Source organism: Moschus berezovskii, chromosome 16 (genome assembly GCF_049115385.1).
Source record: "Moschus berezovskii isolate FMDL1 chromosome 16, NW_MosBer_1.0, whole genome shotgun sequence".
NCBI lineage: Eukaryota > Metazoa > Chordata > Mammalia > Artiodactyla > Moschidae > Moschus > Moschus berezovskii.
Genome location: NC_142475.1, coordinates 16566725 through 16593970, shown reverse-complemented (window position 1 = coordinate 16593970; position 27246 = coordinate 16566725). Strand labels below are relative to the sequence as shown.

The window sequence follows — 27246 nt, the reverse complement described above, 5'->3', positions numbered from 1 at the left end:
AAATACCACTGAAATAATGGAGAAGTGGTCTTAACTGCACAAAAGCAAATCACATCCAAATAAATATTAGCATTCTGTGATCTCATGCTTTTAGTATTTAATTGGAATATTTTCATTCAGATGTCAGCAGATATATTTTCAACCAAATTTGGCAATATTCAGAGTAAAATCCTTAAAATCACTGCTGCTGCTGCTGCTAAGTCACTTCAGTCGTGTCCGACTCTGTGTGACCCCATAGATGGAAGCCCACCAGGCTCCCCAGTCCCTGGGATTCTCCAGGCAAGAACACTGGAGTGGGTTGCCATTTCCTTCTCCAGTGTGTGAAAGCCACACATCCATAAAATAAGCCTTACCTATTTAAATATTCATCTTTTTTCATATAAAGTCTATAACTCACTTTGGAAATTTTGGCTGCTTTATTTTAAAAAACAAGTATTTTCTACAGTAAACACTGCACTGCATCTAATAAAATTTTATTGTCATGAATAATAACTCAGCAGATACAAGAATATTAAAGTTAATATCAACTTATCAACTGGGACATATCTGATGGTATTTTGTAATAGATGAGAATATATAATTCTTGGCTCAAATGCAACATATAAACACCAATACAAAGTTGAAAAGTGCAATCTCTCACAATATAATAAGTGCCATGAAACATATGGATGAGGCATAATATGCCATAAGAGGCCTAAGGACAAAATTAAACTTATCAAGAAAAATTAAGAATAAAATCATTTAACTGATTTCAATTTATAGAAAAACTGGCTCCAAGACTCAGTTAACTTTTAATTCTATATCTTTTCAATTTTCTGAATCAATAGGCAAATTCCTTTGAAAATGTTATAATTTACACATTTCATTTTAAAAGTTATGTATTATTCAAGGAAATATATCTTTAACAAATCAAGTACTTTAAGAAGTCAAATCTATTTTTTGAAAGGTATGTTGCTTTTCATAAATAACTAATGAAAATAAAATCCTACAATAATAAGCTTGCTAATTAGGATAAAAAAGCAAAGATGTATTTCAAATATTGAAGTAATCCAAATTTTAAAATATAGAAATATTTCACTAGAATATAATTTCATATATTTTCATCTTATTTCATACAGTTAAACAATCATTTCTTTAACATTAAAAGCACTGTTTTCGATTAAAGGAAAAAAGGTATGATTAGTAACTACTGACTCTCTTTCTATAAATCTCTTTTAATTCAGGAAGAATGACCTCCAAATAAAGGAATCCAGTACTAAATGAAAGTAAGGGCTAAAATCAGTTTCTGCCCAAATGCACTGACTGTACACAGACACATCAAAAATACTAGATTTATGTCATAAGAATAAATGACATAACCACTTTTCTCAGTGGTTAGGAATATACATGAAATTGGTATTTAGTTGAAATACCTTGGTCGTGTTATTAATTTGCAACTTTAAAAAAAAATTTTGTATTCTCTCATTTAAAAAACAAAAAAAACTTGGCCTTGCAGTTCCTATACAATGTGAAACAGCAACATTTTACTATAGCTGTAACATGATTGACAGTTATTACCCCAACAGTTATCTCTACCACAAGTACTATAAACTAACAGATTTCAGACATTTAAGAGATTTCTAATATCACAGTTAAAAAAAAAATGAAGTATTAACTTCACATATTTTTCTAAAGTTTTGTATAAAACTAATACATTGGCATAATCCACATATGATTGTTTTTTTCCCCTTCTAAGGTAAGTGAAAATTATCATAAACCACACTTTAACATAATACTTACCAGCATGTGGGTAGTTTCAGAAGTTTACCATAAAGAGCGGTGCTGAAAGAGGGAACAATTGGTACAGGTAAGCAGTAAGATCCTCTGCAATCCAAAGACGTCAGTCCTGCCTGGAAACCAAATATCTGCAACAAAAAGAAAAGACCCTAATGTTCACAGAGACAAAGTTTTAATAAGCACAGGATGAAATACGTCAGTTTCAATTTGCTCTACAACAGCTGCACACTAAATATGTTCCAATGTCTTTTTGCACTTCCCAAACATCAACATTTTCTTTTATTCACTTTGACATTAACTAAATCAGAATTAAGAAATTTAAATATATAGTATTTCTTTCATATCCCTGAGAGATTACTGTTCTTTTGATCAATTTTAAGTTTCATATTTTATCTCTATACATAATTCTCACTTAGCATTTTACTGTCTGCTAAAAAGTACATATTCTGTTAAGATAACTGATTACATTGTGCACATCACAGATATTAACATTAATAAATTACTGTTATATCATTTTATGCTTCAAAGAACATTAAGTACACTGAAAACAAGTGAAAAGTATTTTGCCTTCAACTTACAGTATGCATACACAAAGGGATATCCAAATATATCCTAAAGAATGTTACATCTTTTCCCTTTCTTTTGTGAAAATGGTAGGGATAAGGTTTTACACCTCAGGAAATTTGGTAAATGGCATGAATTACTTTTTATATGTTTATACTTAAAACAAGTAGATCACACTCAAAAAAATATAAGCATTCCCTGAAATTTCTGAACACTACATTGCCTTAATAGGAAGAATCCATGTAATATCACATTTTTCATGAAACACTGCAGAGAACTGAATATGATATTTCTTCTTCCACTATTTTCAATAAACTAAATGTTTCAAACTGGAAACACAGAGATACAAAACGAAATTACTGTTTTGAACAACATGCAAAAGCAGCTTAACTCCAAATTTTATCTCTCATTATTATCTTTTATTCCTTCAGTTTATAAAGCAATAACGTTCTTACCTCTAGGATTAATATTAGCTCCTAAAATCTACAGTGAAATATATTTTAAATACCTCAATAACCAATTTTCAATAAAAATACTTTCATTTAATGAATCTAAACTAATAATCAATTTCTTAGAAAGCAGTATTAAACTACTTTCAAACAGTTTCAAAAAGCTATCGTGCTATCATTCATCAAGTTGACAATGTCAAATCTTTTCCTGTAAAGTCAGTTAGCAATAAACAAAGTAATTTTTTGGAAAACAGGCATTAGAATTTCGCATTTTCAAACTGAATTTCAAAAGACCTACTTAATTGCTATGAAGAAAAATGAAAGTGATATACCACTTGATTCCTATAAATCCCACTATTAACCAAGATATAAGAAAATATTGAGAAGAAAAAAGCATGTTTCTAATATTTAACTGATCAACTTTAAAAATTAAGTCATTCCACACTTACATTCTTTGAAGACTTGGTTTAAGAAACACTATATGCAAAGAACTTCTGGGAACTGTATAGTTTCAGAATTTCACATTTCCTCTAAAAGACCCAGTATTTAAAGTTTTCTGAAATTTATAATTATCAATACCACTTGATACAAAGTATGATTATTAAAACAATGCCCAACTTCCAAATATTTCTAAAGTACAAATCAGGGTAAAACTTTCTCAAACAAGATTATCTGTGTTCAACTAAGAACTCTCTCAAGCTACTTTCTAATATTCTATAAATGCCCCAACAGTATACTCACAGATGCTATCATTAATGTATTCAGATGGAAACTGGGTGTTGAGGAGATCCCCTGCTGGTTGTTTTCAGAACTGCAAAGGACTTTGGAGAAAGTCCTGCATATTATTCAGTAATTTTTTTAAGCTTTTACTAAATTTACATACCACACAGAGAGGACTCCAGGTAACATTCAAGTATAAACTACAGTGAAAAAGGGCCTATCTACCACATCAAAAATATTTATTTCAAAATAACCAATTTTCAACTCTTTTAAATCACAGCAATAAAGACACAAAGATTTGCAATACCTATATAATCAAATAACCTGTCAACAACACGTGGACAAGATTACAAATACTTTATCCAGAAAAAGGGAAATCAGCACTGTATGAATTGAGGTTGTTTTCACCAGGAGTTTTCATAAACTTAAAAATACAATAAAAGTACTTAACACTGCAAACCAATAGTCTTAGGAAAAAAGAATGTATGAAACAATTAAGTGCAACTACTAATAGAAGTCTCAGCTGAAGGAAATACCAACTTGAGAAAGATGACTTATATATCACGTAAAATGAAAAGTTAAACATGTACTGCCATCTCTTAAAAAATTTCTATTAGAGAACAACTGAACTAAATCACCTCTTCTTAAATAAGGGAAAAATGAAGTCTAAAAAGCACAAAGGGCTTCTTCAGAATTACCTATTGCTGGAACAGCAATATGATGGTTCATTTGATTTAGCTCATCTATTAACTGACAATTTCACTCTGCTTTACTTCCTCACCCTACCCCTTCCTTTTTCTATCCAAAATATAGGGTCGATTCTCCACTTACTCTTAAAGGGAAAAAACAATCTTATTACTACCTCTCCCCATGAACCATTAGTGAAATTCCATTTCTCATTTGGCATCAGCAAAACTCTTTAGAGAGTAGGCTGTAAAACGCTACATTTTTTTCATTGCCTACTCATTCCTTCAGTTCAGTTGCTCAATGGTGTCTGACTCTTTGCGACCCCATGAATCACAGCACGCCAGGCCTCCCTGTCTATCACCAACTCCCGGAGTTCACTCAAACTCATGCCCATTGAGTCGGTGATACCATCCAGCCATCTCATTCTCTGTCGTCCCCTTCTCCTCCTGCCCCCAATCCCTCCCAGCATCAGAGTCTTTTCCAGTGAGTCAACTCTTCACATGAGGTGGCCAAAGTATTGGAGTTTCAGCTTTAGCATCAGTCCTGCCAATGAACACCCAGGACTGATCTCCTTTAGAATGGACTGGTTGGATCTCCTTGCAGTCCAAGGGACTCTCGAGTCTTCTCCAACACTACAGTTCAAAAGCATAAGCCCTCTTAAATCTAGTTTCTAGTCATGTATTCACTGAAACGAAAACAAACTTTAGACTGAAACTGATACCTTATGCAAAAAAACTAAGTATTTTCTCCTAATTTTTTTCCAACAAAATTTAAGTGAGGAAACAATAAATAATAAGAAATTTTTTCATCACTCAGATTTTTTAAATGAGTATCGTCATGCTGTCACCAATAGCATTAATGAAATAAAAGCCTTCAGAATACATAAGGATGCTTATAACTCAACAATAAAAAGACAAAAGAACTTCATTTTTAAAAGGGCAAAAGATTTTAATACTTTCCAAAGAATATATACAAATGTCCAAGAACCACATGAAAAAAAAACTATTCAACATCATTAGTCACTAGGGAAATGTATCAAAACCACAAGAAAACACCAGTTCACAATCATTAAGATGATTAAAATCAAAAAGACAGTATCAAGTGTCAGTGAGGATGTGGAGAAGTAAAAACCCTGAGCCACTACTACTAGGACAGTAAAACAATGCAAGAATCCCTTTGAAAAAAAAGTTTGGCGGTTCCTACAAATGTTAAAGAACAGACAGCTCCACACCAAGGTATATAAGCAAGAGTAATGAAACTTGTGTTTACACAAAAACTATACAGAAATGTTCATAGCTATCTTATTCGGAAAATTAAATATTGGAAATAACACAATGTCCACCAATCAGACAAATGCATAAAAAATATAGCACATATACACACAATATATTATTCTCTCATAAAAATGGAATAAAATATTGATATATGTACCAACATGGATGAACTCTGGAAAACATTATGCTAAGCGAAAAGAAGCCAGTCACAGAAGTCTGTACGTTGCATGATTCCATTTATATTAAATATCCAGACTAGGCAAATACATACAGAGAGTAGATCAGTGTTTACAGGAAGTATGAGGAGTAAATGGAGAGTAAATAATAATGCTTTCTTTTTGGGGGGGTGATGAAAATGTTCTGGAACTAGATAGTGGTGATAGTTGCTTTAACTCTGTGAAAAGACTAAAATCACTAATTTCTATTCTTTAAAAAAGGTGACTTTATGGTATTCAAATTACCTCAATAAAGGTATCTCAAAATTAAAAACCTTATTACACAATTAAAGGTTACCTGAACCATGACCTTCACACTAGTCATAATGCACCCCACCCCCCATCACGCCTCAACCTTTCAGGAGTTCAGAATGCATCTCACTCTTTTGTTACACATTTATAAACCCTTTTATATATGAACAATCTTTAGCACTATTATATCTTCTTAATTTACATAAATGGCATCACATTATACATTCTATTATGCTTCCTGATATTCCCACTAAAAATTATGCTACAGAGAACTATTCATGTGGGCATTTATAGACCTCAAGTTGTACATATCTGTATATGCAAAAATTTCTCTAAGACAAGGGTCAACTAACTACAGCACACAAGTCAAATTCCAACCACTGTTTTTGTACTACCTACAAGCTAAGAATAGTTTTATACATGTACATTTACAACTGATTTGATGATTGGGAACACTAAGTTAGTTGAAACTCCAATTAGGTGAAATGCTATGGGTTTGGGTGAACTCCGGGAGTTGGTGATGAACAGGGAGGCCTGGCGTGCTGTGATTCATGGGGTCGCAAAGAATCGGACACGACTGAGCGACTGAACTGAACTATCCCAGGAAAAAGAATTTCATTCTCATTAGTAAAACTATATTACAAAAACAGAGTCCTATCCTGCATTTTTAATTCTTTCAACTCAAAATGCATGGAAATTTGTTCTTTTATTATTTAAGTACCTATTCAGTATCCTAAATTTTGCCTCATGGCCCACAAAGCCTAAAAAAGTATCTGAACCTTCAAAGAAAAGTCTGCTGGCCCCTACTATAGTATTTATATTGAAAAATGGAATGGATGTGTGTTTTCAAATTTATGAAATCCTTCAAAATCCAAATGATACCAATTATACATCCACCAGCGATATATGAAAGCACAATTCCTTGAAATCTCCAGGGAAAGCTCTTTACCTGATGTCAAATATTACCAAATCCAACAAAGTCAAAGGGTATTAATCCCACCAGAACCTTCTTGATCTCTCTGAAGCATTTGCCACAGCTGATCCTTATGAGTAACAGGGCCTTGTGTCTACACGTGTTAGTCACTCAGTCATGTCCGACTCTTTGCCACCTTATGCAACAAGGCCTTAAATTTATCTATTTTTCTATAATTTACAGAATGCTTTCACTAATTTATTTTTTATATGCTTCAAACCTCAGATGCCTTGCAGTGTCTTAGCTACTTGATTCCACACATATTCAAAGATGGGTTTAGCATTTAAATAAAGAGGACTTGATAAGACATATGAAAGTTTCATCTGTATGTTGCCTTCCATGCCAACTCTCTCAATTAATAAATGCAATTACATGAAGGGGGAAGAATATACTATCTTGTCACATAGTCAATACATTCACATTTACATATACAGATTAAAACTTAACCATGAGTATTTAATTGAAAATTAGAGTTTAAAATGCCAAAACAGACATGAAATAGACATTTAAATCCTTCACTGTAGCATTTTAAGACTGTAACAGTGAAAAAAAAAATTTGAAAACTTCCTCAAAGGTTATAGCAATCATCCCAAAGTAACATGAACTGCTAAAAACTTTGTAACAAACTGGTATTTTAGCCAGTTTCAAACAGTCACAAAACTAAAAGTCTCTACCAAATCCTTAGTTTTAAAATGTACTAGTTCACTGAAGAAGCATCAGAAATGCAATTAAATTTTTTTAAATGCAATCCAATTGTCAAGATTCACAGCTTTATTTTTTAGAGTATTCAAAAATCTTTACACCAATGAAAAAGTTTTTCTATATATACTATGCCCAACACTAACTTCCTGGGACATTTAACTTATCCATTACAGCTGGAGTCAAACTAACTAAAACATAAACGACAACTAGATAAAAAGGGAGTGAAGACTTTTTCCCAAGACATAATTTTATCTGAACTACACTTTAACTTTTACAGTTCCCTGGAAATTCAAGTAAGCATTTAATATATTACCAATGACTTTTATGTCAGCATGAATGACAATCATACTTTGGTGATGATTTTCCTTGAGGATGGGGCATGCCTACCTCATTTTTAATGCTAAGTGTCTGCAATACAGAAAGAACTCAGCATTTACCAAATAAAGGAATCCCGTGTAAGTATAATACCTTGGAAAGAACTGCCCAAAATTAGACATGCTTTGATAAAACAGGGCAGATATTCTGAAAAATATAATCTGATATTCAAGTTGTGCCAATACACCTCAGTGAATGAAATCTGGGAATAAACAAAAAAGTACAAGTGTAATATATTCTCTATGTATATAACTTTTAAAACTATCTTCTACTACTCTCCATATGACATAAAACACTTGTAATAAATCACTGCAACAAAGGCCCCTAAAAATCATACTATCCTGTGTCTACATCTCTTTGAAACATAATACTGTCAACTCCTCCATCAAGGGAGTAGAATTTCCTTCTCCATCATCTTAAAAATCAGCTTTGCATAGATATCTAAAAAATGTGTTTTCCCATTACACATGGTTTGAAAACAGTCAAATTTTAATGTCTCAAATTTAAATATGCCTATAGGTGATATAAAATTAATATATTTAAATTGGTTTCTCTTTATACAGACACAAATATTTAAGAACTTAAAAACATCAAACATGACCCAATCAAGCATGATCCAATAGTCAAAAGTCTATTTTTGCAGTCCTCTAATTTTCATACATTACAAAAAATTTAGTGCATTTTTAGTACTGATTCTTGAATTCAACTTGGCATAGTTTCCTTCAGTCCATAAAAAAAAAAACTAGCTAAATGCTTTCTCTACTTAGATTACACATCTGTTTGCTTAGTAAAAACACTTCTTACTCAAAATTTGAGTTTACCTATTTGTAAGTACCTATGCTGTGAAAGCGCTGCACTCAATATGCCAGCAAATTTGGAAAACTCAGCAGTGGCCACAAGACTGGGAAAGGTCAGTCTTCATCCCAATCCCAAAGAAAGGCAATGTCAAAGAATGCTCAAACTACTGCACAATTGCACTTATCTCACACGCTAGTAAAGCCATGCTCAAAATTCTCCAAGCCAGGCTTCAGCAATACGTGAACCGTGAACTTCCAGATGTTCAAGCTGGTTTTAGAAAAGGCAGAGGAACCAGAGATCAAATTGCCAACATCCGCTGGATCATGGAAAAAGCAAGAGAGTTCCAGAAAAACATCTATTTCTGCTTTAATGACTATGCCAAAGCCTTTGACTGTGTGGATTACAATAAATTGTGGAAAATTCTGAAAGAGATGGGAATACCAGACCACCAGACCTGCCTCTTAGAAACCTATATGCAGGTCAGGAAGCAACAGTTACAACAGCAGACTGATTCCAAATAGGAAAAGGAGTACATCAAGGCTGTATATTGCCACCCTGCTTATTTAACTTATATGCAGAGTACATCATGAGGAACACTGGGCTGGAGGAAGCACAAGCTGGAAACAAAATTGCCAGGAGAAACATCAATAACCTCAGATATGCAGATGATACCACCTTTATGGCAGAAAGTGAAGAAGAACTAAAGAGCCTCTTGATGAAAGTGAAAGAGGAGAGTGAAAAAGTTGGCTTACAGCTCAACATTCAGAAAACTAAGATCATGGCATCCGGTCCCATCACTTCATGGCAAATAGTTGGGGAAACAGTGGAAACAGCGGCTGACTTTATTTTTCTGGGCTCCAAAATCACTGCAGACGGTGACTGCAGCCATGAAATTAAAAGACTTACATGAAATTAAAAGGCTTACTCCTTGGAAGCAAAGCTATGACCAAGATAGACAGCATATTAAAAAGCAGAGACATTACTTTGTCAACAAAGGTCCATATAGTCAAGGCTATGGTTTTTCCAGTATGTATGGATGTGAGAGTTGGACTATAAAGAAAGCTGAGCACCAAAGAATTGATGCTTTTGAACTGTGGTGTTGGAGAAGACTCTTAAGAGTCCCTTGGACTGCAAGGAGATCCAACCAGTCCATCCTAAAGGTCAGTCCTGGGTGTTCAGGGGGTAAAGACCCTAATGTTGGAAAAGATTGAAGGCAGGAGAAGGAGGATGAAACAGTTAGACGGCATCACTGACTCAACGGACATGAGTTTGGGTAAACTCCGGGAGTTGGTGATGGATAGGGAGGCCTGGTGTGCATGCGGTTCCTGGACATGACTAAGCAACTGAACTGACTGACTGATACTGGAATGTATTACTTATTTATTTAAAAATAAAAGAGAAAGAGCGATGGAAGAGCTAAACAAAGTCTCCAACAATTAGCTTTACATAACTTGATCTAAGAGGCTTCCCTGGTAGCTCAGCCAGTAAAGAATCCGCCTGCAATGCAAGAAACCCCAGTTCCATTCCTGGGTCGGGAAGATCTGCTGGAGAAGGGACAGGCTATCTACTCCAGTATTCTTGGGCTTCCCTGGTGGCTTAGCTAGTAAACAATCAGCCTGCAAAGTGGGAGACCTGGGTTTAATCCCTGGGTTGGGAAGATTCCCTGGAGAAGGGAATGCCTACCCACTCCCGTATTCTGGCCTGGAGAATTAGTCCATGGGGTCACAAAGAGTCAGACATGACTGAGCAACTTTCAAAACTTGATTTAAAGTAATAAACTTTTCCCTTGCATTAAGAAATTAAGATGGATTCAATAAGAGGAAAATGACTAAAAACAAACATGTTATACCCACTGTGCAAAACACTGTCTCACACAAATATTCCCTTGAAAGAAATTATGAATTTTTTAAAACACCCTTAGTTTTAAAATTTCTCATTGCTTATAATCAATGATACATAAAATCTTCAAAAGTTTTAATTACCATTATCTTATAAATACCAAGCTATTAACACCAAATAATTGAAGAAATCTTTAATACAGGAACATCTTTATTTTTATGTTAATATACGTATATCTTATTTAAATCTCATCTAATGGGATACTAATTCTACAAAATTACAACTCCAAAAAAAAAAAAAAAAAGATTTATTTGATTCTCCCAAAGCCAACCACATACTAATCCACAAGAAAATTCACTTTCCATACCTTAAGGTAGCAATGTGCATAGCAATAATGAAGCAGATTATCAGAAGGCTGAGTAAGGCTGCTGACCACATGCACCAACTGTTCAGCATACATGGGCACAGAATGTTCCAGATTAATTTTATCCACCAGTATCTGAACGGAAGGCAAAGGCCGAAGAGACTGGAAGTTTGTAGTGTTCATGAAGTTACTTGAGTTCTGGAAAATAATAATGATCACTTTATATTAACTGGTATGCCATGTCCTCTAGAGACACTTCAGAGTGACACATAATGCAGTGACATCAAATCATCCTAGAAACGATGCCTTCCTATAGGACTCTCTTACCATAACCAAAGAGAAACACCTTCTATTTTTAAGTACTCAAGTTGTGCAAATATTTAAGAAAAAGAAAAAAGATTTCAAAGAAGGCCTATTTACTGAAAAACATCAATGCCCTTTTAGCTAGAGCTTTTTTTCAGTCAACTAAAATATTCAAACTACATGCCTCAGTACATTGAAAGTATTTTCTTACCTTGATAATTTCCCCCCAAATCCCAGATATTGCAGAGCCTTTATCTTCTTTTTATTCACATTTAGATGACTAAAGGACTAAGTGGACTACTCTAGACAATCTGGAAAACACTGACAATAAGCAAAGTTTGTAGAACAGAAAAATTTCTGCTCCGTATTGTATCTACTAATAGTAAACATGCTAAAGGCTCATGAAGTCCTAACAATCTCAAGGTAGGCTTCGTATTTTTAGTGTTACAGAATTTTTCTAAGCTTCAGAGTAAACACAGATAAATTTCCACACATCCAGGGTATGAAATTCATTAGCAAGCCATCAACTATGGTCCTTGAACTAATTTCCATACCTGTAACTCTCAATGAGGAACAGTATGACCCTCTGGCCAAAGGTATGTGAAAATATATCAGAAGAGCAAAATTGTTTTGTCCGTCTTTCTCATCACAGGAACAGGGGACCCATACTGGCATTTAGCAGGCATTGGCTAAAGAGGGTAAGTGCTACATGACACTTCTCTAGCCCAAAAGGTCAATAGTGCCATTATTGAGGAACACTGTGCCTAAAACTAAGCTGGACATACAATTCTTCTTTTCTGACTCACTGATAATTTGTAAACCACCATTTACTGAGCAATTACTGTATTAAAGGACTTTTTATGGATTACTAAAATATATAGGAGCCCCTGGTGGCTCAGACAGTAAGAAGTGTGCCTGAAGTGTGGGTGACCAGGGTTTGATCCCTGAGTCGGGACGATCCCCTCCAGAGGGAAATGGCAGTCCACTCTGCTATTCTTGCCTGGAGAATCCCACGGACGGAGGGGCCTGGCAGGCTACTTACAATCCATGGGGTCACAAAGAGTCAGACACGACTGAGCCACTTCACTTCATTTAGATATAATATACAGTAAAGCATACAAATCTTAAACATACAGCTCAACAAATTTCCATGTATATAATCACCACACATTTCAAGCACACTAGTAGGGCCCCACCAGGGGTGGCCATTGTTCTCACCTTGATCATCACAGATTAGTTCTGTCTGTTCGTCAACTTCACTTGAACAGAATCACACATAAGTATACACTTATGTCTGCTTCTTTCATTCAACATATATCTGATAATTATCTATTGTTCACTCTTTGAGTCTACACTTATCATATGAAATGACTATTTTTATTTCTACTCATAACTCTTAAGCTCTACATTTTCTGATTCTAAAATAGCCATTCTATCCTTCCTCTGATTGGCAATTAAATGGTGTATTTTTTTTTATCCTCTTTTTCCTAGCTTGTGTTACTGTTTTCAGTTCCAGAATTTCATTTTGTTCTTTTTTTAATGCAGTGAAATCTTGAATTCTTCTACTTTTTTGTTTCTTTCTTAAACTTATTAATCATAGTTACTTTAAAATTCAAGTCTATACTATCATATTTTAATTTTTCTCCACTAAAATTTTCCCAGATGATCTCTTTACCCAGCAACACAATGAATAAATTACCAGTGGCTGACAGAGATCAAATACACAGAATGAAATTATTGCATCTTAATTCTTTGCCATACCTCCACAAGCTCTTATTTAAAATTAGGACAATTTTTATTTCTATAATCATTATGTCACCATGAAAAGAAATATAAACCCCCAAAATAATAAATTAAAAATAACAGATAATACCTTATATGTATATAGCAGACTCAGAAAGCCATACACTGGTTATGGACCTAAAATATTAAGCATCTAATAAGTGTTAACAAACACAGTAATAATCCCTGGGTTACTAATATGTGCAAAATGGTTTAGACACATTATCTCACTGAATATTCTAAATCATTCTAGGAGCTAGGTACTTTGGGGGAACTGTTAAGCGCCAACACCCTGGCAATCTTAAAATCCATGTAGATCACAAAGTAAGGCTTAAACAACAAGAGACCTAATGGCAGAGTATCCTGTGATATTATCAAAACAGGGAAAAACAGAACTGCTAAAAGATCAATTCCCACTCAATTTCTCATCTTGAGAAATGCTGTTATGGGCAATTTTCTCATCAGCATCCCTCATTCAGGGGCTTTCCATCTACTCTTTGAGAGTACACTGTAAGGCTATTTAACTGCTTGGCTGCAGTTTAGAACCGAATCCCTGTCAATAAGGTACCCTAATATGTGTGCCGCAGGTCAGGTGGCACCCTAGATTCAGGGTTGTCCTGAAAGGGACAAGATGAGCTGACACAATTACTGACTTGCTTTTGCTGTCTATGTAAGTAATTAACTATCTGAATCTATCTGGGACTTTCTGCTTCTTTACTGGATGACTCTATCAGCCTAAATGAAAACTTAAAAATTTTCTTTAGTTTCTCAGAAAAGGAAAACTAGGCTTAGAGATTAGATATAAAGCAAAGTGCTTGAAGGTGTCATAGCTTATACATGGTCTGATATCTACGCCCATGTGCTTCAACATTTCTTCAAAGAGCTTTGGCTTGAGGTTAACCTATCTAACTATTTATATGTTGTTGTTCAGTCGCTAAGTCATGTCCAACTCTTTGTGACCCCATGGAATGCAGCATGCCAGGCTTCCCTGTCCTTGCCTGTCCTCCTATCTCCTGGAGTTTGCTCAAATTCATGTCCATTGAGTCACCAATGCTATCTAAGCATCTCATCTTACTTTCTAAGAATTAACAATCATAGTTACATTGCTTAACATCATCATGGATAACTATATAAAAGATACTCTCTTACACAACTTACTCTTACAATATCATAGGACCAACAACATGCATATATGAGAAAACAAGTAGTGAATGACAAAGTATACCTTTTCCCCCATAATAACAGGTAGCAAATGATCCAGCAAATTGAATTCAGCCATGAAAATTGTGAAGGTACATTTGAGGAGAGTAACACTCGTATGTCGAGTAGGAATATACTCCTCCAAAGATGCCACTTCCTCAGGATTCAGCATTGTTTCACTTTCATCCTTAATATCTAAAATGAAATAATAAAAATTCAATGAAAAATTATTTCTAAATAATTTCCTTAGTGGCTCAGAGTTAAAGCGTCTGCCTCCAATGCGGGAGACCCGGGTTCGATCCCTGGGTTGGGAAGATCCCCTGGAGAAGGAAACGGTAACCCACTCCAGTATTCTTGCCTGGAGAATCCCATGGACGGAGAAGCCTGGTAGGCTATAGTCCACGGGGTCACAAAGAGTCGGACACAACTGAAGTAACTTAGCAGCAGCAGCAGCACCATTTTACATTCTTAGCAGCAACGAATCAGTAATCTGCCTTCTTCACATCCTCCACATTTGGTGTTGACACTGCTTTCTGTACATGCTACCCTCAGTTCAGTTGCTCAGTAGTGTCCAACTCTTTGAAACCCCATGGACTGCAGCACGTTAGGCTTCCCTGTCCACAATCAGCTCCCGAAGCTTGCTCAAAATCATGTCCATCGAGGCAGTGATGCCATCCAACCATCTCAACCTCTGTCATCCCCTTCTCCACCTGCCTTCAATCTTTCCCAGCATCAGGGTCTTTTCTAGTAAGTCAGCTCTTCACATCAGGTGGCCAAAGTATTGGAGCTTCAGCATCAGTCCTTCCAGTGAATATTCAGGGCTGATTTCCTTTAAGATGGGCTGGTTTGATCTCTCTGCAGTCCAAGGGAACTCTCAAGAGTCTTCCCCGGCACCACAGTTCAAAAGCATCAATACTTTAGCTTTCGACCTTCTTTATGGTCCAGTTCTCACATTCATACATCACTAGTGGAAAAACCATAGCTCTGACTACAGGGAACACTGTCAGCAAAGTAGCGTCTCTGCTTTTTAATATGCTGTCTAGGTTGGTCATAGCTTTCTTTGAAAGAGAAAGTATCTTTTAATTTCATGGCTGCAGTCACCATCTGCATCTGATTTTGGAGCCCAAGAAAATAAAAGCTGTCGTTCTTTCCATGGTTTCCCAACCAACTTGCCATGAAGTGATGAGACCGGATGCCATGATCTTTGTTTTTTGAATGTTGACTTTTAAGCCAGCTTTTTCACTCTCCTCTTTCACTTTCACCACTTTCACCTCTTTAGCTCCTCTTCACGTTTTGCCTTAAGGATGCTGTCATCTGCATATCTAAGGTTATTGATATTTCTCCCAGCAATCTTGATTCCATTCTGTGCTTCATCCAGCCTGGAATTTCACATGATGTACTCTGCAAAGAACTTAAATAAACAGGGTGAAAATATACAGCCAAGACATTCTCATTTCCAATCTGGAATCAGACCGTTGTTCCATGTCCCAGTCTAACTGTCGCTTCTTGACCTGCATACAGATTTCTTAGGGGGTAAGTAAGGTGGCCTGGTATACCCATCTCTTGAAGAATTTTCCACAGTTTGTTGTGATCCAAACAGTCAAAGGCTTCAGTGTAGTCAATGAAGCAGATGCTTTCCTGGAATTCTCTTTTCTATGATCCAATGGATGTTGGCAACTTGATCTTTGGTTCCTCTGCCTTTACTAATTCCAGCTTGAATATCTGGAAGTTATGTGCGTGCACTTTTGAAGCCCAGTCTGGAGAATTTTGAGCATTACTTTGAGTGTGAAATGAGTGCAACTGTGCAGTAGCTTGAACATTCTTTGGCACTGCCTTTCTCTGAGATTGGAATGAAAATTGACCTTTTACAGTCCTGTGGCCACTGCTGAGTTTTCCAAATCTGCTGGCATATGGAGTGCAGCACTTTAACAGCATATTTTAGAATTTTAAATAGCTCAGCTGGAATTCTATCACCTCCACTAGCTTTGTACGTAGTGATGCTTCCTAAGGCCCGCTTGACTTCACACTGAAAGGTGTCTGGCTCAAGGTGAGTGATCACACCATGATGGTTACCTGGGTCATTAAGATCTTTTTTCGTATAGTTCTTCTGTGTATTCCTGACACCTTTTCTTAATATCTCCTTCTTCTGTTAGGCCCATCCCGTTTCTGATCTTTATTGTGCCCATCTCTGCATGAAATGTTCTCTTGTATGTCGGAATTTCTTGAAGAGATCTCTAGTCTTTCCCATTCTACTCTTTTCCTCTATTTCTTCACACTGATCATTTAGAAAGGTTTTCTTATCACTCCTTGCCATTCTTTGGAACTCTGCATTCAGATGGATATGTCTTTCCTTTTCTCCTTTGCCTTTCACTTTTCTACTTTTCTCCGCTATTTGTAAGGCCTCCTCAGACAACCATTTTGCCTTTTTGCATTTAGTTTTCTTGGGGATGGTTCTGATCACCTCCTCCTGTACAATGTTACGAACCTCCATTCACAGTTCTTCAGGCACTCTATCAGATCCTATCCCTTTAATCTCCTTGTCACTTCGTACTGTACACTCTACTGTACAAATTACAGTACAATCGCGATTTAGGTCATACTTGAATGGTCGAGTGGTTCTCCCTACTTTCTTCAATTTAAGTCTGAATTTGGCAATAAGGAGCTCGTCTTCCATTTGCTGACTGTATAGAGCTTCTCCATCTTCCACTGCAAAGAATATAATCAATCTGATTTTGGTACTGACCATCATCCATGGTTGTGTTGTTGAAAGAGGGTGTTTCCTATGATTAGTTCATTCTCTTGGCAAAACCCTGTTAGTCTTTGCCCTGCTTCATTTTGTACTTCAAGACCAAACGTGCCTTTACTCCAGTATCTGTTGACGTCCTACTTTTGCATTCCAGTTTCCTATGATGAAAAGGACATCTTTTTTTGGTGTTAGTTCTAAAAGGTCTTGTAGGTCTTTAAAAAACCGTTCAACTTCAGCTTCTTCAGGATTAGTGGTTGGGGCACAGGCTTCAATTACTGTGATACTGAATGGTATACGATCCTAGCACTCACTCATCAGTATGACTGGCACAGAGCACACACTCAAACGAGCTGCAAGAAAAGAATTCATGAACATACCAAGCATTTATGGCACTGTGTTACGTGATTTTACAGGCACTAATCTTTGGATGTAGGTTCTATCAGCTCTTGTTTTAAATATATCATTTGTATTTGTGTGTGTTTGTGTGTGTATGTGTGTTAGTTGCTCAGTCGTGTCCGACTCTTTGCGACCCCACGGACTGTAGCCCGCCAGGTTCCTCTGTCCATGTGATTTCCCAGGCAGGAATACTGGAGTGGGTTGCCATTTCCTTCTCCAGGGAATCTTCTGGACCCAGGGATCAAACCCAGGTCTCCTACATTGCAGGTGAGATGCTTTAACCACCTGAGCTACTAGGGAAACATCATTCAAATCAACTTGCAGAAGATTCAAAATCAAGCCAAAACAAACCTGGTTTTAGTCTACAATATGGTTCATATTCATGTTCCAAGGCACAAACAACCATTTTTAAAATTCTGTGTACTGCACTGCTATCCAAGCGAAAATCAAGAGGACCTATAACGAGGCTTTTGGTAGACTTTTCCTGAACTGTTCCCAAATCTTCACTCTTCCCTGAAGAAAAGTCTTGTTGATTTGCAGAACCTACAAGAAGCCAAAATTCATATTAACAGTGTAAGCATCAATCAGATATATCAAGTATGTATTTTAACATTACTCTTTTCAGCTTAGAGCTTAATGCCTTAAGAACAATTCTACATCAGGTGGATACATAGAACCCTGCTGATCTATTTTTCTTTATGCAGATGAGATGTTATCAACAAAGAAACCAGTTACTTTAAAAAAACAATTATTCCTATTATCTATTTACTGTTAAAAGATCTGCCATAAAACTAAAATTCCTGAAAAATTATTCTCTAACATTTAATTGGCCTATATCCAGTAATTCTGCACACAATACTATTAGGTTGACTGGGAAGTCAGATTCTGGAAGAAGTAACATTTTACTACTATTTTATCTTAGAAGTTTCACTGAAAAATTGATTGCTTAAAACTACACGTTAAAGGTGACTTGAGAGTTTTATGGTGATCATGGAAGTAAACAACAGGTATTACCCACTTTGAGCTTCTTCCAGAATAAAATCACTATGGTCATGATCCAAGGGTGGAAGCCAACTTCCTCAATCCCTTATCTGCCCTTATATCAAAGAGGAACCAAGGTTATTTTCTAAAGAAAATCCTGGCTCAACCTATAGGTATTTATTTTTATCCAGTATGTCCACACTTACATTAAATATTTGGTTTTAATATATAAACTCACTATTTTAAGTAATAACATACAGTAAATTTCAAGTCTTGAGTCTTATGTTTATTCAAACAAAATAGGAAAGCCAAACTTTCTAGCATTTTACTACTTTTAGTTAAACACAAAAATTCTCTATCCACGTACACTTTTTAATAGCTTTTTCAAAAATACATTTCCTTCATTTTAAAAAAGGAGTCCAGCTCAATCTCTAGTTTCAGTACCACATACAAAAAAGAAATTATATTATTCATATATTCTTAACAAGATGACTATATGCAAACATAAATGTCACAAATAAACATACAAAAATCTTAAAATATATTTTATGATACACATAAATAATATTGAATCATATTACATATTAGGTGAAAATAACATTATCATTAACATAAAAAAAATCACTTTCCATAGCTAAACCAGGTATTTCTAGAGTTAACTGTTAGGATGAGGCAACTTGAAGATAATCAGGACTCTGGCTGCAAATCAAAATATTCAAAAACAAGGAAAATATCCTGCTTCTGAGTCCTGCAGGGGCTACTAGGCTTCTTTTAAAAACTGTCACTTCTTAAGAAGACCGTTCTTGTAGACATCAGATTGTCACTAAAACAACGAAGTCTAGAGGATTCTATTTTTTTAATCAGATAATGCAACTTGATTATAATTCAGTTTAAATTTAGATGCCAGTGGCTTATCTAAAAGGTAAAACTGTGACTGACTTTTAGCTGCATCTTTTCACAAGGTATTTTACTCATGCCCACCCTCGATATGTTTGGTAATTCCAGCCCCCTGAATGTTTGGCTATTAAGATAATATCCAAATAGCCTAAGGACAATGAAGGACTTGCCAGTCTGTCCATGGAGAATTTTGAGCATTACTTTGCTAACATGAGAGATGCATGCAATTGTGAGGTAGTCTGAACATTCTTTGGCATTGCCTTTCTTTGGGATTGGAATGAAAACTGACCTTCTCCAGTGCTGTAGCCACTGCTGAGTCTTCCAAATTGGCTGGCATATTGAGTGCAGCACTTTAACAGCATCATCTTTTACAGTTGAAAGAGCTCAACTGAATTTCATCACCTCCACTAGCTTTGTATGTAGTGATGATTCCTAAGGAACACTTGACTTTGCATCCCAGGATGTCTGGTTCTAGGTGAGTTATCACACCATCGTGGTTATCTGGGTCATGAAGATCTTTTTTGCATAGTTCTTCTGTGTATTCTTGCCACCTCTTCTTAATATCTTCTGCTTCTGTTTTAGGTCCATACCATTTCTGTCCTTTATTGTGCCCATCTTTGCAGGAAATGTTCCCTTGGTATCTCTAATTTTCTTGAAAAGATCTCTAGTCTTTCCCATTCTGTTGTTTTCCTCTACTTCTTGGCATTGATCACTTAGGAAGGCTTTCTTTTCTCTCCTTGCAATTCTATGGAACTCTGCATTCAAATAGGTATATCTTACCTTTTCTCCTTTGCGTTTTGCTTCTCTTCTTTTCTCAGCTTTTTGTAAGGCCTCCTCAGACAACAATTTTCCCTTTTTGCATATCTTTTTCTTGGGGATGGCATTATCACTGCCTCCTGTACAATGTCACAAACCTCTGTCCATAGTTCTTCAGGTACTCTATCAGATCTAATCCCTTGAATCTATTTCTCACTTCCACTGTATAATCACAAGGGATTTAAGTCATACCTGAATGGTCTAGTGGTTTTCTCTACTTTCTTCAATTTATGTCTGAATTTGGCAATAAGGAGTTCATGATCTGAGCCACTGTCAGCTCCCAGTCTTGTTTTTGCCAAATGTATAGAGCTTCTGCATCTTTGGCTGCAAAAAATATAATCAGATTTCGGTATTGACCATCTGGTGACGTCCGTGTGTAGAGTCTTCTCTTGTGTTGTTGGAAGAGGGTGTTTGCTCTGACCAGTGCACTCTCAGCAAAACTCTGTTAGACTTTGCCCTGCTGCATTCTGTACTTCAAGGCCAAATTTGCCTGTTACCCCAGCTATCTCTTGACTTCCTACTTTTGCATTCCAGTCTCCTATAATGAAAAAGACATCTTTTTTGGGTGTTAGTTCTAGAAGGTCTTGTAGGTCTTCATAGAAACATTCACCTTCAGCTTCTTCAGTATTACTGGTTGGGGCACAGACCTGGATTACTGTAATACTGAAAGGTTTGCCTTGGAAGTGAACAGAGATCATTCTGTCATTTTTGAGATTGCACCCAAGTACTGTATTTCAGACTCTTTTGTTGACTCTGAAGGCTACTCCATTTCTTCTAAGGTGAGAAGAAATTCTTGCTACAGTAGTAGATATAACAGTCATCTGTGTTAAATTCACCCATTCCAGCCCATTTTAGTTCACTCATTCCTAAAATGTTGATGGTTCACTCTTGCCATCTCCTGTTTGACCACTCCCAATTTGCCTTGATTCATGGATCTAGCATTCCAGGTTCCTATGCAATATTGTTCTTTACAGCATCGAACTTTACTTCCATCACCAATCACATCCACAACCAGGTGTTGTTTTTGCTTTGAGTCCATCTCTTCTCTGGAATTATTTCTCCACTGATCTCCTGTAGCATACTGGGCACCTACCGACCTGGGGAGTTCACTTTCAGTGTCCTATCTTTTTGTCTTTTCATACTGTTCATGGGGTTCTCAAGGCAAGAATACTAAAATGTTTGCCATTCCCTTCTCCAGTGGACCACATTTTATCAGAACTCTCTACCAGGACCTGTCCGTCTTGGGTGGCCCTACACAGCATGGCTCGTGGCTTCATTCAATTAGCCAAGGCTGTGGTCCATGTGATTGATTTGATTAGTTTTCTGTGATTGTGGTTTTCATTCTGTTAAGGATAAGAGGCTTACGGAAGCTTCCTGATGGCAGACCTGACTGAGGGGGAACCTGGGTCTTGTTCTGACAGGCAGGGATGTGCTGGGTAACTCTTTAATCCAGTTTCTGCTGCTGGGCAGGGGCCATGTTGGCCAAACTATGGTGGAGGTAATGAAGATAACGCACCTCCTTCAGAAGGTCCCATGCGTGCACTGCTGCAGTCAGTGCCCCCGACCCTGCACCAGGCCACGGCCAACATACGCCTCCGCCAGACTCCTGGACACTCACGGACAAGTCTGGGTCAATCTCTTGTGGGGTCGCTGCTCCTTTCTCCTGTGTCCTGGAGTGCACAAGGTTTTGTCTGTGTCCTCTAAGAGTCTGTTTCCCAGTCCTGTGTAAGTTCTGGCAGCTCTATGGTGGGGTTAATGGTGACCTCCTCCAAGAGGGCTTATGCCATACCCAGGTCTGCTGCACCCAGGCTCCTGCCCCTGAAGCAGGCCACTGCTGACCCACACCTCCACAGGTGTCAAACACTCAAAGGCAGGTCTGGCTCAGTCTCTGTGGAGTCTCCTACTGCACACAAGGTTTTGTTTGAGCCCTCTGAGCATCTCTGGTGGATATGGGGTTTGATTCTAAACGCGATTTCACCTCTCCTACCATCTTGCTGAGGCTTCTCCTTTGCCCTTGGACATGGGGTATATTTTTTTGCTGGGATCCAACATTCTCCTGTTGATGGTTGTTCAACAGCAAGTTGCAATTTTGGAGTTCTTGCAGGAGAAGATGAGTACACGTCCTTCTATTCCATCATTTTATCTCAGATGTGAAAGTGAAAGTCACTTAGTCGTGTCCAACTCTGAGACCCCGTGGACAGTCCATGGAATTCTGCAGGCCAGAATGCTGGAGTGGGTAGCCTTTCCCTTCTCCAAGGGATCTTCCCAACCCAGGAATTGAAACCAGGTCTCCTGCATTGCAGACATATTCTTTACCATATGAGCCACAAGGGAAGCCAAATTTGAACTACAGAAACAAATAAATGTCAAGTCACAACAAACCAAGAATTTTAGATAAAATATTTCTTTGAAGAATTCAAAATTAACCTCTTGAGAATTCAAAATATTTTCCTTAGGTTTACAAATACTAAAAATTCCACAAATTTCCTATTTCAAGTAATCCAAGAAGAAAATCTGAACAGAGCAGGGAAAAATGCAAGCTGTAAACTAGCTGGGTTTAAATCCCATATATATGCTGTGTGATCTTGGCCAAGTTATGAAATCTGTTATAGGACTGGCTTTTTCCTCATATGGAAATGGGGATATTGTAATCTACCTTACAGGGTTATTACAAAGATTAAATAAGTTAATATACGTAAAACATCTAGAAGGGTGCCTTCCATTTAAAACCATTCAACAAACAGCTATTATTATCAGCATCACTATATTATAAAGGAATATAGATTCACAATGAGAAAAAAACATGAAAGAAGCTACCAAAAAGCAGGCAACGAATAAATGAACAGATTGTTGGGTGAATGAAAGAACATATTTTTAATGTATATGTGACATTCACAAGTTAAATTAACAGTGGATTTTTATTATTTTTCTCAAAAAAATTATCTGCTCACACACCTGAGAAAGTATCTGTGTAAGCAGTAAACCAAAATGATGACCACAAATCTCAGAACAGCAGCTTCCTACAGTGAGGGAAGGAGAAGACTTGATGGAAAAGGAACACACGGGGCACTAGCATCATCCTGTTACTCAACTGATGTGGGAAATACACAGGTGCTTATCTTTCTTTGCTATTCTGTACACAAACGTACAGAACCTTTCTCTTTGTATGTTATGATCTAACATTTTGTTTAAAACGTTAAAGATATACAACAATGCATATTATTCACAGGAATGAAGTTAAATGAAAAATTCAAAAGTTAACAAACTACCTGCATGTCAGTAAAAAATAAATATGCATCCTAATATAAAATCATGTGTCAATCTTATAAAAACTTTAGAAACAAATATATACAAATAACAAAATTTTCAATGTGAGGTTTCCTTTAATTGAAAGGCAGACTACTTCAAACTTCACCTCCTCAGAAAATACCAAAGCCACAGCACCTGCAGAAGACACCACACTAAACAAGAAGAAACCTACCAGCTTACTTTTGGCAACTACAATACAATAAAAATTTGCCAAGCTCTTAGAACAGAGACTTTTGAATTGTACTTTCATATACAATTATCCCTTGCTTTTCAAAAGTTAGCTTTAGGCCATTTTTCTTTTACAGAAGTTCTACATTAATATCTGTTCCCCTAATCAAAAGAAATCTGAAGAGAATTTTTACTTTTACATAAAAAGGTAAAAACAGCATTCACCATTTGTCTCACAGTGAAGCGTTTCACAGGCAGCCCCAGCATGGAGAGGGGGCTCCAGCAAGTTCCTTCTCCAGGAACTACATTCAGAATCTCAGTATCAAGCCTCCATAGCGGTGAACTGTGTCTGTGAGCATCTGAGCTTTATCTCCATTTATTTCGTGTATACATTAACAAGGTCTGTAGACAGGGGAGCCTGGTGGGCTGCCGTCTATGGGGTCACACAGAGTCAGACACAACTGAAGCGACTTAGCAGCAGCAGCAGCAGCACTAAGGTAACTGCTTCTTCATTTTCCACCATTTCAGATTACCAGCGGTTTCATACCAATGCTGTAGTGGGAGAAACCTGAAACATCCCTACTAATGACATGGGTACCTCAAAACACATCTTTTCCTCCAAAAATCTTCCTTTTTTGTCTCTATCTTCTGTAATGATTATCACTATACCAAGTAACTCAAGACCAAAACTGGGTCTACTATTTGAATTTTATTTTTAAATAAAGCAATGTGAAGGCAGTGAGGATTCTAAGCACAGAATTAAACCAATCTGACCGCAAAATGGATCACAGGAGGGCAAAAGCGGAAAGAGAAGGCCAGTGAAAAAGCTACTAGAATCTAGAGACGATAAAAGATTGGATGAGAGCATTAATGGTGGAGCTTAAGAAAAGACATATTCAAGAGAGATTCTATAGATAAGATGTGATGGAATGTTCTGAAGGGTTGGATGTTAGGAAAGAAAGTGTGATGGATGATTCTCAGATTTCTGGCTTGCACAACTTGAAGAGAGCAGGTAAATATCCCAATAAGAAAACTATGAGGGATGCAAATCAAAACCACAATGAGATACCCATTTCACACCAGTCAGAATGGCTGCTATCCAAAAGTCTACATGCAATAAATGCTGGAGAGGACGTGGAGAGAAGGGAACCCTCTTACACTGTTGGTGGGAATGCAAACTAGTACAGCCACTATGGAGAACAGTGTGGAGATTCCTCAAAAAACTGGAAATAGAACTGCCATATGATCCAGCAATCGCACTGCTGGGCATACACACAGAGGAAACCAGAATTGAAAAAGACACATGTACTCCAATGTTCATTGCAGCACTGTTTATAATAGCCAGGACATGGAAGCAACCTAGATGTCCATCTGCAGACGAATGGATAAGAAAAACTTGGTACATATACACAATGGAGTATTATTCAGCCATTAAAAAGAATACATGTGAATCAGTTCTAATGAGGTGGATTGAAACTGGAGCCTATTATACAGAGTGAAGTAAGCCAGAAAGAAAAACACCAATACAGTATAATAACACATATATATGGAATTTAGAAAGATGCAAATGATAACCCTGTATACGAGACAGCAAAAGAGACACAGATGTATAGAACAGTCTTTGGGACTCTGTGGGAGAGGGTGAGGGTGGGATGATTTGGGAGAATGGCACTGAAACATGTATGCTGTCATATGTGAAATGAATCACCAGTTCAGGGTCGATGCATGTTACAGGATGCTCGGGGCTGGTGTGCAGGGACGACCTAGGGGGAGGATGGGGGGAGGAGGGAGGTGGGAGGGGGGTTCAGGAGGGGGAACTCGTGTACACCCGGGGTGAATTCATGTCAATGTATGGCAAAACCAACCAATATAATATTGTAAAATAATTTGCCTCCAATAAAAAATAAATTAATTTAAAAAAATTAAAAAATAAAAAAAAGAAAGAAAACTATGAAAATGGGTTTCCCAGGTGGTGCACTGGTAAAGAATCTGCCTGCCAATCCAGGGGACACAAGAGATGTGGGTTCAATCCCTGGGTCGGAATGGTCTCCTGGAGTAGGAAGTGGCGACCCACTCCAGTGTTCTTGACTGGAAAGTTCCATGGACAAAGCCTGGAGGGCTACAATCCATAGGGTCACAAAGAGTCAGACACGACTGAGCGTGCAAGAGCAACAGAACCATGAAAATAGGGGAAAAGTAGTAGGTGGATATGTGTGTGTATGTTAGTCACTCAAACATGTCCAACTCATGATCCCATTGACTGTGGACATGAGGGTATCAATGATTCAATTTTGACATTCAATTCTGAGATATTTATGAGACACAGAAGTGAAAGTGTCAATTGTGCATGGCATATATTTAATTCTGCACTTTAAAGAGTAAGTATGGACCAAAAATACAAATATGGGCTTCAAGAACATATAGAAGTACCCAAATCCATGAAAAAGAATAAGATTACTTCAGGAAGAGTTTAGGGAAAGAAGTGAATCCAAGATTTGACCAAAGAGAACACCGACATTTAGAAATCTGTTTTGAAAAGAGGAAGCAGAAGATTACTGCTCTTGCCTTCTGTTTTCATCTAACAAAACTTAACAATCCTTCAAGATCAACTCCTCTGTGAAGTCTTCAACACCACAGACAAGGTAATCCCTTTCTCACCTGGACCTCTTTTAGCTATCTGTTTATATTACTATCTCTAACATGCTATATTCAAATCATTTATTTAAGTGCATAAATACTACTTATCACTTTCTTGAGAAGTGCCTTGCTCTTCTTTGCATTCACAATATCTAATTCATCATCTAACACAAAGAGTTCATGTATTAAAATATGAAAAATTAACAAAACATGGTGACCCTATTTTGACTAAGTTTTCAATATGAAAAGGAGAATAATAAGCATAACATAGTATAGTTAAATTTCTGAAATCATTTGACTGTTAATATAATTAATGAAACATAATAAGACTGTGTTAATAATTTCTAGAAAAATATATTTCTACTTTTGTTTGAAACAAGCTGTTTTTTTAATAAATGGATCTATATAACCTCCAAAATGTATTTAAATACAGAAAAGGAAATGTTCATGCTCTTTGACAACATGAAATTTGATGTATCAAAATTTTTAATATGTGGTATATATTACAAACTAATTCTAGTTAATAATACAAAATATAGTATTTTCAATCAGCTACACAAAGAAAGGACTAAAAATGTTAAGAATATAAGAAAATTCTAACATGACATTAAATTATTCCCCAAAGTAACAAAAGATAACTCTGATGTTACAGAGTGCAATCAGTCCAGGACCAACCGATGCTAAAGAAGTCGTGTTTCTGTTGTTCAAGCAAAAGCAAACATAAAGGAAAGAAACCAGTACCTTTGCCAGTGGTATTCTCCATTGTATACAGGTAATCCATGTAAAATGCCCCGAACCTTTGCATTCCAGCTATCTCAGTATATGTCTCCTGCCAACAAAGCAAAGCACACAGATTGTATAGAACAGAACACACACTGTATAGAACAGACTATTGGGTTAAAAACCTGACAGGTCAAGAATCAGACATACATCGTTATAGAGAACATGTACCAACTCAAAAGAATACCAAAACACAAAGGAGAACAGAGGTTACCCAAAGAATTTATTTCTAAAAAAGGCAGT

The 27246-nt window shown here is 36.7% G+C and overlaps 1 protein-coding gene across 7 annotated transcripts in view; it reads right to left on the bottom strand.

The window, feature by feature from the left end:
• Positions 1 to 27246, bottom strand: part of VPS13B (vacuolar protein sorting 13 homolog B) — a 767155-nt gene that overhangs the window by 679977 nt on the left and 59932 nt on the right. For all 7 annotated transcript variants that reach the window (XM_055431816.2, XM_055431817.2, XM_055431818.2 and 4 more), the window contains exons 12-16: positions 26965 to 27052; positions 17767 to 17958; positions 14299 to 14468; positions 10992 to 11186; positions 1780 to 1904 (exon numbers count right to left, since the gene is read on the bottom strand). In XM_055431816.2, the coding sequence (XP_055287791.2) occupies positions 1780 to 1904; positions 10992 to 11186; positions 14299 to 14468; positions 17767 to 17958; positions 26965 to 27052 (770 nt within the window). The remainder of the gene's footprint in view (positions 1 to 1779; positions 1905 to 10991; positions 11187 to 14298; positions 14469 to 17766; positions 17959 to 26964; positions 27053 to 27246) is intronic.